Raw genomic sequence first — 11,191 nt, forward strand, 5'->3', positions numbered from 1 at the left:
CTGAACATAGAAAATGATAGTGCGAGTGGGGCATCCGTGTAATATGGACACATTCTTGTTATTTTATCATTTAAGAAATGAACTTTAACATCAACGTGCAAATTTCCCATTTTAATCATACTGCTTTCCAGATATTGGTCTTTGAAGCGGAAGACACTTTGTTTAGTAATTCAAATTAAGTGCCTTACACATGCTGAAATTGTATTTACTTTGTGTGTTTGCTTCGACATCATGCGGACTGATTATCTTCCTGATAGGTTGCGTGGGTAACAAAATGCGGAAAAACGGATATAGCAGAACCTATAGCAATTCGACCTACAAGTGAAACAGTCATGTACCCAGCCTATTCAAGATGGATAAAATCTCACAGAGATCTTCCATTAAAGCTAAACCAATGGTGTAACGTCGTTGTGAGTACATATTTGCATACCTTTATTAATAATACTAGTAATAAGTCATTAAAATGAGCTTTAAGCTTAAGAAACGAATGGGTCGTAGGGAATATGGTATATAAATGAAAAAAACATATCACTTTTGAAACTCTTCTTAAGAACCATTTAAGGTGGTATATGTTTCTTTCGTTATCTTGGATTAAAAAAATACCAGAGAACTTAAGGTTCAGATTTTCAATCAAATAAGTAAAAAAAATCTTTTGATATTTCCAAAGAATTGTCTAAACGCTATTTTCTCGTATTTTATTTTACAATTCTATCATTTATTTAACATAATGGTGTTTTTTTCCTGTATATTCTATACAGAATGTATCATTATGTCACTGCAGCGTCAGAAAAGGCGAGGTGACCTATCAATATTATAATATTTTTGAAAATATATCAATATATAGTACCAAATTCTATTATTTTAAATGTATACACCCATACCACCTTAATTAGACTTAAAGTGATACGGTGATAGAATAAGTAAGGATTTTGACAATAAACTTCAGTATTTCTTATGGCTCTTTTGTGTTCTAGTCAATGAATACTTACAAAATGTTATTGATTTTTTAAAGATGAATACACAAAATGATCATAATTTTTATCTTTACAAATCAGTAGAAATTTCCCGTTTAAAAATTGTAAAAAGCACTATAGATAATTTTTCCAGTTTAAGACAAGCTTGCTATCAGAGATCTTTGTTTTATCTTAAAAATGTTCTTTTTCATAGAATAGATTTGCTTAACTTATATTGAAATTTTGTAGAGATGGGAATTCAAGCACCCACAGCCATTTCTTCGTACGAGAGAATTTTTGTGGCAAGAAGGACATACTGCCTGGGCAAATAAAAAAGATGCTGAAGAAGAAGTAAAGCTAATTTCTATTTTAATAAACAAGATTTTAAATCTAGTATGAATAACAGTCAATTAAGAATTTAAAAAAAGACTCATTTCAACTGACTTAATCTTAATTGCAATTGCGTATTGTTTATTTTAACAAAGCACTATTTTGTCGTATTTTACATGTTATATGCAAGTTACTCGTTCAATTTACAAACATTTTATTAAATTATTTTCAATACCATGATCTTTTTAAGGTATATACCATTTTGGAGCTATATGCCAGAGTATATGAGGAACTTTTAGCAATACCAGTTGTTCGTGGCAGAAAAACTGCAAAAGAAACATTCGCCGGAGCAGACTTCACTACAACGGTCGAGTCGTATATTTCAGCTAGTGGGAGAGGGATCCAGGTTTTTTTTTCATTTCGAACTTTCTGTTTTCATCTTCTGGTCGCTTTTGAGAAATATTCAATCACTGACATTCATTTATTTTTTCATATTAATAGTCATGATGTGCCTTAGAAAAGGGAAGAATAAGTAAAGATTATTCATGCACCACTGAAGTATATAAACTAGTCAAAACATTTACTAAATTTTATCATCGGTATAAGGATATCATTCGTAAATGTAGCTCAACTTGCAGACTTCTTATACTTCTTCTGCTGTTGTCTGCTCTGTGGTCGGGTTGTTGTCTCTTTGGCACATTCCCCATTTCCATTCTCAATTTTATCTTCTTCAATAATTAGAAGAAAAAAATTAAAATAATTTATATTTTGTTAAATCATAAATCTGCTTACAGGGTGCAACCTCACATCATCTTGGTCAGAATTTTTCTAAAATGTTTGAGATTGTCTATGAAAATCCTGAAACTCAGGAAAAAGAATTCGTCTATCAGAACTCTTGGGGTTTAACTACCCGTACCATCGGTGTTATGTGTATGGTTCATGGTGACAATAAAGGATTAGTACTGCCACCTAAAGTTGCTAGTGTTCAGGTATAGTAGATAAATTCAAAGTTTTTTTTTAAATTTTGCTCTTCGGAGAGGGAAAGTACCTTGCCATATAAATTAATGCGTGCATTAAAAATGTTGTTAGCTGCAGGATAACCTTGTATGGTCATGTATTAATGTTTATTTTAAAATGTAAACGTAAACAATTTTGACACCCTTTTCTTTAGAACATCCTCATTTCACTTATATTGAAATAATGTTAAGTTACTCGAACTCGCTGTTTAGCGACAACTAGTTGTCTTCCTTTTTTTGTGATAAAGGTGTCTAAAGTTCTGATTATACCATTCTATTTAAGGTTATAATAATACCCTGTGGAATAACAGCTAATTCAACAAGAGGAGATAATGACAATTTGATCAGCAGATGTGAAATTTTAAAGTCGCAGCTTAATAGCATTGGAATTAAAACTAAAGTCGACTTGAGAGATAACTATTCTCCAGGATGGAAGTTTAACCATTGGGAACTAAAGGTGAATAAATATATAGAATAACCATACATTGTATCGAAATATCAATGTTATTTGTACAAGGCTTAGAAGCAGGTAGAAAGCGAGGCTGTGCCGAGCATTTCTACCTGATTTCGAGCCGAGTACAAATAACATTGATATTTCGAGACAATGTATGGTTATTCTTTATATACTGCAACTCTTATTTCTGCTCTAAATGAAGGATTTTGGGTAAAAACATCATTTCTTAATTTGGACCGGACGACGTTAAATTCAAATAGCACAAATGCAGTATATATAGTATATTATCCTATCTGATCACTTTGAGGTATAGTATATTCAAGGACAGTAGTGTCATAATTTTTAGTGTTTTTTTCACGATTCGTCGATTATGTCGATAAGTTGTATAAAAAAATATATAAACATGTTTCTCGTCTTTTATATAAATTAGACTGTTGGTTTACCTGTTTTTATTATTTTACAGATGTCTTTTTCGTGTCCTTTATAGCTTGCTGTTCACCAAGCCTCAGTGTTGAAGGCCGTTCTTTGATCTATAATTACTGTTTACATTTAATACAGTGTGACTTTAATAAGTAGTTGTCTCCTGAGCACTCATATCACATCTTTTTATTTGTAATGACACACATCTACACACTTAGTTTTTAAAGCTTACTTTTAGTAGTGTTTTTTTGTGGTGACTTTCTCATTTCGAATAGGGGTATTGTTTTAAAAGTTGTATCAATTGACTCAACATATGATAGCTGAATTATGATAGATATTCGTGTTAATGTGTAAACCGCATAGTTTCAAAGCATAACAAAACAGGTTGGTAATAACAGTAGTATCTTTTTACTAGCATAAACTGTTTGCAAATAAATTTTGGAGTATATAAGATAGTGAAATTTGTCAATAAAATTCACATAGTTCATATTCAGATACCTTTCATAGAGAATTGCCATATAGAACCTTTTCTATACATAATAGGTCATTCATTATTGGAAATTCACTGTGTAATTATGAAATAAATGGGCAATTTACAGTCTTCTGGTTCTTCTGTTGTAATCCCTAATTCCTTTAATAGACAAAATTAGTATGTAGGCTAGGGGTGTTTTACGTAAATTTCATCTTATTGGTTAGTCTTTTTTTCAAACAGGGAGTTCCAATTCGTATTGAACTTGGACCACGTGATGTGAAGAATAACCAAGTTGTAGCAGTTAGACGAGATACCGGGGATAAAATCATTATTCCAAACGAAAAAGTTTGTTTGGAAACAGGTGATTTATTAAAGCAGATACAAAGCGACCTATTCCTGAGGTAAATGTCCATTAAAAGACAGAAAAATAAAGTTGTGTCTTGACGCGCTTTTTGAACGTTCATAGTGAAGGTCAATCTAAAAAAGATGCTCCCAATGCACAAGATTTACATAGATGTCAATATATATATAATTAAGTTCTTTTTTATTTGCATATTAAGAAAATTAAAACTTTTAAATTTTGCGTACAGGAACTATGAAAGTTGAGTGAGGCAGTCATAAAATGGTGGTCCTATCTGGAAAACGTTTAAAGCTACATTAATCTTATTGCAGGGTCCGCTAACCCTTCCAGAGCACATGTAATCACCCAAATTTTCGTTTGAGTTCCTGTTGCTAATTTCATATGGTTTTTTTTACATTGCGTTGTCATTTTATTTTCTACTTGTGTGATTGAATGTCCATTTAGCATCTTCCGCCTCTCATTTATTTCTAAACATTTGATTATTGATTTGCAGGGCCAAATCTGAAATGGACAATCACACGGCTGTGTCACATGATTGGGGAGATTTTTGTCTTAAGTTAGACCAGCGAAAAATAATACAAGCTCCGTTCTGTGGACGCGTTGAGTGTGAAGAAAGTATTAAGAAAGATAGTGCAAGGTAAATTAAATCATAGAAAACATTCTAAGAACAACTTGATGAAGAACATTTCAATCTTTTTTTATTAATCAAATTGTTTCAGTAGAAACAATTCTTCGTTTATATAAATTGTCAAACACAATTGTTAACTGGAATACTCCGAAATCGAAAGCTAATTCAAACACAATTGTTTACTGGAATACTCCGAAATCGAAAGCTAATTCAAACACAATTGTTAACTGGAATACTCCGAAATCAAAAGCTAATTCAAACACAATTGTTAACTGGAATACTCAGAAATCGAAAACTAATTCAAACACAATTGTTTACTGGAATACTCCGAAATCGAAAGCTAATTCAAACACAATTGTTTACTGGAATACTCCGAAATCGAAAGCTAATTCAAACACAATTGTTAACTGGAATACTCCGAAATCAAAAGCTAATTCAAACACAATTGTTTACTGGAATACTCCGAAATCGAAAGCTAATTCAAACACAATTGTTTACTGGAATACTCCGAAATCGAAAGCTAATTCAAACACAATTGTTAACTGGAATACTCCGAAATCAAAAGCTAATTCAAACACAATTGTTTACTGGAATACTCCGAAATCGAAAGCTAATTCAAACACAATTGTTTACTGGAATACTCCGAAATCGAAAGCTAATTCAAACACAATTGTTTACTGGAATACTCCGAAATCGAAAGCTAATTCAAACACAATTGTTAACTGGAATACTCCGAAATCGAAAACTAATTCAAACACAATTGTTAACTGGAATACTCCGAAATCGAAAGCTAATTCAAACACAATTGTTTACTGGAATACTCCGAAATCGAAAACTGATTCAACAAATGAAAAGCTTATAAACCACAAAGAACATGAGAGTATATATATCCTTCCTACGGGGCGCCGAATGGGACTCTTGTGGTTTTGTACTCAAAATTCAATTTTGTACGGACAAAAGTGACTTTTGTTCAACAAAAATGAATTCAATTTAACAAAATTTGTATCATACTACAAATTTAAATTTTTTTCATACAAAATTATCTATCAGCGGACAAAAGTCACTTTTGTCATGACAAAATTCATTTTTGTTACACAGACTTGACTTTTGTTACCTAATTTGAAAATTGGGCGACAAAAGTCAATTTTGTATTCAAATTAGTTTAGTTTGGTTTCTGTGAACTTATTTGCATACAAAATCGACTTTTGTTACACAAACTTGACTTTTGTGAGACAAAATTGACAAAATTGACTTTTGTCTCAACAAAATTGACAAAATTGACTTTTGTCTCAACAAAATTGACAAAATTGACTTTTGTGAGACAAAATTGACCAATGTGAGACAAAAATGACTTTTGTCTCAACAATATTGACAAAATCGAATTTTGTCTCAACAAAATTGACAAAATTGAATTTCGTCTCAACAAAATTGATTTTTGTCTCACGAAAGTCAATTTTGTCTCACGAAAGTCAATTTTGTCTCATAAAAGTCAATTTTGTTGTCACAAAAATGAATTTTGTCGTCACAAAATTGACTTTTGTCTCAACAAAATTGACTTTTGTCTCAACAAAATTAACAAAATTGACTTTTGTCTCAACAAAATTGACAAAATTGATTTTTGTCTCAACAAAATTGACAAAATTGACTTTTGTCTCAACAAAATTAACAAAATTTACTTTTGTCTCAACAAAATTGACAAAATTGAATTTTGTCTCACAAAATTGAGTTTTGTCTCACAAAAGTCAATTTTGTCTCACAAAAGTTAATTTTGTCTCACAAAAGTTAATTTTGTCTCACAAAGGTCAATTTTGTCTCACAAAAGTCACAAAATTGAATCTTACCTCACACAATTGACTTTTGTGATTTAATTTCCATATCAGGTAACAAAAGTCAATTTTGCATACCTTTTTGACAACATTGACTTTTGTCATGACAAAAATGAATTTTGTCTACAAAAATGAATTTTGTAATGACAAAATCGAATTTTGTCTACAAAAATGAATTTTGTCATCACAAAATTGAAGTTTTCATAAAACAAGTCTGTATCACATAGTTTTGTAAGACAAAAATGATTTTGTTATGACAGAATTGAATTTTGAACAAAATCACAAGAGTCCCATTCGGCGCCCCGTACTTCCAATAACTTGCTTTTTTTTTATATTTGAAATGCAAATATAAAATTCAACGATGACATTTTCCTCCAAGTTTTCAAACAAAGGCCATGTAAACAAAGGGAACTAAGATATGAAGGAAAACTCTTCAAGCAATCTTAAGCAGATTTTTTATATTTTAGAAATGAATGTAACCGTTTATTTTTTTTTACAGAGACAATGTTGCAGAAGAAAGTCAACCAGCTATGGGCGCCAAAGGATTGTGTATCCCCTTCAAGCAACCAAAACAACTAAAGCCAGATACAAAGTGTATTCATCCGAATTGTTTAGAAATTGGAAAGCATTATACGCTTTTTGGGAGAAGTTACTGATAAACAGTTAAACTGTACTAGTATTAATTAAAGATTCTCCCTGTCCGGGTTGGTTAACGGAAATCATAACAGTGTTGAATTATGAAGTGTTCATAAATATATTGATAATTATCTTTTGTGTACTTTAAGGCAGTATCAATGTATTAACATTCTGTGATTGCAAATGATCATTTCATAGAATTTTACATAAAACCTAGTCAGTTTTTGATATTTGTTTTGTATTATGATTTTTTTAAAATTTTTTATGATTGTAATATTGTTTCAGAGAATCTTGTCATCTGTTTAATGAATTATAGAATTTGGGTTGTGCAGGGATATGACTAAGATAAGTCAAGTTTACAAGCAATAAAACGACTTTCCATTTTATTTTTTTTATCTTTATATACTAATTTTATAAGACATAGCTCCTCGTTAAGGTTATTCAAGATGGGTGGTAAAACTAAAATGGGTTGGCAGTATTGCTCACAAATTTATTACTACTGAAATCAAATTTAAATATTAAAGCACATATACATGATATAGATTCATAGATAGAAATATATAGTAATTAAATAACGCATACATTTTTGTATATTCATAGATATATGAAGTTTTCGTAAGATCATCTTTTTTGTAACCTTCAGATAAATTTATCAATTCATACATAGATGAATATATGATCATTAGATACAGTGTTCTACTAACTTAGCTTATGTATCATGGGATACAGAGATCCATAAAGTGTACGTTATCAAAACAAGTTGCTTTCTTTAAAAAAAGAAAAGCAATACATGAACCTAAGACCGCTGACTGCCGGGTCACCAAAAGATTGTTGCTGAATTTGTGTTTGCTTTTGAATTGAAATAATTGACTGTGAAAAGAAGAAGCCAGTTGAAAGTATATATTTACAGCTTCTATTTGAATAGCTATTTTAAAGCTCGACTATTATATTTATCACTTGGGAATGCACATATTTTTTTTTTCTCGATTATAACCCTTTGGCAATCCTACTAACCAAATGACTTATGCAAATTGCACAAACCTATCGCAATATTTTATGCACTCAGTTTGCTTTATAATCTGGAATTCAGGATGCATTTATTTTATCTATCATATCCGACTCGTATTTGAAGCTGTCTTTACTCATGTTAGATGTTGTATGCGGTGAAACCTGTGGCATGCAATTGATTGGGACCTCTTATGAAGAGACTTATTTTGGTCTCATAAAACATCTCAAACTTTAAGGATTTCCTGATTTTACTTAAATCAATTCAAACATTCTACAGGGAAACTTAGTTTTGCCGAAGAATTTCTTAATTCAGAAGTTTATAAACCTGTGCACACTTTAAAAAAAAATATAAAAAAAGGTATGTAGATATAAAAAGATACCAGAATTAAAATGGTGTACGCCAGACACGAGTTAAGTCTACAAAAAAAGCATCAGTGACGCTCGAATGAAAAAAGTTAAAAGGCTAAATACATTACAAAGTTAAGGAATCTATTCCTTGGGTAGACAATCCTTAGCTTTTCGAAAAGGTCAAAGTTTATAATAGGACAGTGACTCAAAAAAGAAACAAAAGAGAAACAACTCGAGGTTAGAATACCGTTAGTAATGATCGTGCTTGAAAGTCATATGTAAAGCTCTTTCTGCCGTGTCCTGAATTTAGATAACAAAAACGAAAATAAGCTTTCACGAGTGAATTTAATAGTATTGCATGCAAGTAGTATTTTAGCACACGAAATAGTAAATAGAAAGCTCAGGAAAAGAATACACATTTGCGTCATCACATATCTTAATCTAATAGTTGAATTCGAATGTCAAACGGCCTACACTAAATGTTTTGACTCAGGATTCATTGACATTTTATCCGGAATTTGTGAGAACGCAAACCGATAGTGTGCTTTTGAAATGTGATCTATAATGTGAATGAATCAAGACGTGTAGGATAGTTGGTCAACACAATGAATACAATTTTCAAAACCGTACCATAGTACAAATATGTAGATGCTATAAGGTTAAACTATTAAAACAAACAAACAAAAATTGAATTAAAATTTATAATAAACTAACGTTCCGGTCAGTAATTTTTTTTTCAAATTCTTTTGAATATATATAATATCAATAAACACGAACGTCAAGTATTTACGGATGGACATTTTATTTATCGAATGAATCTACTTTTAAATTCTAACATTCCACTATGTGAATATATTACTATACAAAATATAAGCAAAGACTTCTAAAGCCATACTAAAACAGTATAAAATAATCAACATTATGGTTGTAATTAAATTTTATTGTGATTATTGTAAATTATTTTTGCGGTTGTTGTGAGCTGCAAGGATTTAAAATCATGCTTTATGAATTGAAAACACACAAGTATTTTTGTTCACGACCGTTTAAAATTTAAATATTTAATAAATTTATTTTACTTTCCGTTTTATGGATATATTATAATACAAAAAAATAAATAATAATTACTCATAAAACCCGGCTAAATACTAAAATGGTATGAAATAATTAACGTAGAAATATAATGATTATTGTTTATAAACATTTTTTGTAGGATGCAAGAATTTATTTGGATTTAATTTTTATGTTTCCTTTACAAATGAATATTTAAAAATATCAAAGCAGAGTATCTTGTCATATAAAATACTTATTTCTTAATTGAAACTCTGAAAATATTCTGATTTCAATCATTGTTAGTTTCTTCAGAAACATAAATAAAGTATTATATATTTTTTATATATTTCTTTGATTCCGATTGAATTAAATTCTTTTGATAAGAATATTATCTTTCTGTTTTCCGATCTAAAATTAACATTTTAAACAGAATGTTCTATCCCGTAAGTCTATGGTGAAATACACAGTATCCCGTGGTTAAATCTTCAAACATAATTTGTTTACATGTTATCGAGACAACAGACAATACCACGTTATAATAATTGACCCAGATACATACAGTGTACAGTGGTCGTTTTAAAACAAATATAATTGTGTCGTCAAGGGCCATCAAGGGACCATATCAAAGACGTAGATAACAACCTGTGAAGACCTGTATAGATGACCGAAAACTTTCGAGACGTTCCGAGAATTTTATTCTGACTTCCGGCCGAGAGATATCGAGTGGCCCATAGACACATCCAAAACTCGCCAATATATAAGCATGAACCCCTCAGGGGGTTTATGCAAAAAAAATATCAACTATCATCTATTATAGTTTACAACTTGTAGCAAAGTTACCACAACCAAGATCATGTTGTTTTAGATCTTATAAAACAGAGGTCCATAAAATGTGCGTTTATTTACCAATAAAATATAGAACATCTGTAAGTATTGTTTATAACAAACGGAGCGAAGTTGCCATATATTAATCCGGTATAGCCAAATGAAATTGTACCAATAAGCTGCGTCAGATTTACCGCCACAAAAGTAAGGGGGTGAAGCTGCGATAAACTCTGGGTCAATGCATGCTATTTACATGTTTAATTTATGCATATGTATATACAATTCAACTGGATATATTGCGACACCTGCACACATAAACATTCCTAGTGCACCTTGCAAAGCATTTAGCAATATGTCACGCCCAAAATCTGTCTAACGAACACAATATTCCTTTAAAAATATATTAAAAGGGATTATATATATTATCCCAAATTCTTAATCACAAATGACGATATTGAATGATTGATCAGAACTCTGAGTAACGTCAAATTGTCCTCAATAATATCTGTGGCCAAATAGTTGTAGTGTATGGTAAAAAAAAATACATGTAACCTTTTCGATGCTTTTTTTATTACGTTTCTTAAATAGTCTACTTTTGGTCTTCCTTCATTCATTACCATATATGTACGACTACATATTTGGGGAGGTCTTCACATTTCAGGATTTTTAATGCCCACGTTGTAGCTTTAAGTTTGACCCTTAAGGATGTACTTAGGTGAGGTTAGGTAAAAATTAAGAAATTAAGAAATTAAAATTGATACTATAAGCTGGTAGAGCATCAATTAAGGATAAAGATAAGCTAAACAGATAGATAGGTCATTTTCGAGATATTTGAGATTTAAAATATGGCGGGAAAAGGCTGAC

The 11,191-nt window shown here is 30.7% G+C and overlaps 1 protein-coding gene across 2 annotated transcripts in view; it reads left to right on the forward strand.

Moving 5' to 3' along the window:
* Nucleotides 1-7,855, forward strand: part of LOC143055917 (bifunctional glutamate/proline--tRNA ligase-like) — a 28,071-nt gene extending 20,216 nt beyond the window's left edge. For both annotated transcript variants that reach the window (XM_076228970.1, XM_076228969.1), the window contains exons 6-13: nucleotides 258-410; nucleotides 1,203-1,304; nucleotides 1,534-1,689; nucleotides 2,078-2,272; nucleotides 2,583-2,756; nucleotides 3,886-4,046; nucleotides 4,500-4,643; nucleotides 6,960-7,855. In XM_076228970.1, the coding sequence (XP_076085085.1) occupies nucleotides 258-410; nucleotides 1,203-1,304; nucleotides 1,534-1,689; nucleotides 2,078-2,272; nucleotides 2,583-2,756; nucleotides 3,886-4,046; nucleotides 4,500-4,643; nucleotides 6,960-7,116 (1,242 nt within the window). In that variant the 3' untranslated portion in view covers nucleotides 7,117-7,855. The remainder of the gene's footprint in view (nucleotides 1-257; nucleotides 411-1,202; nucleotides 1,305-1,533; nucleotides 1,690-2,077; nucleotides 2,273-2,582; nucleotides 2,757-3,885; nucleotides 4,047-4,499; nucleotides 4,644-6,959) is intronic.
* Nucleotides 7,856-11,191: the final 3,336 nt, after the last annotated feature.

Source organism: Mytilus galloprovincialis, chromosome 13, assembly GCF_965363235.1.
Source record: "Mytilus galloprovincialis chromosome 13, xbMytGall1.hap1.1, whole genome shotgun sequence".
NCBI lineage: Eukaryota > Metazoa > Mollusca > Bivalvia > Mytilida > Mytilidae > Mytilus > Mytilus galloprovincialis.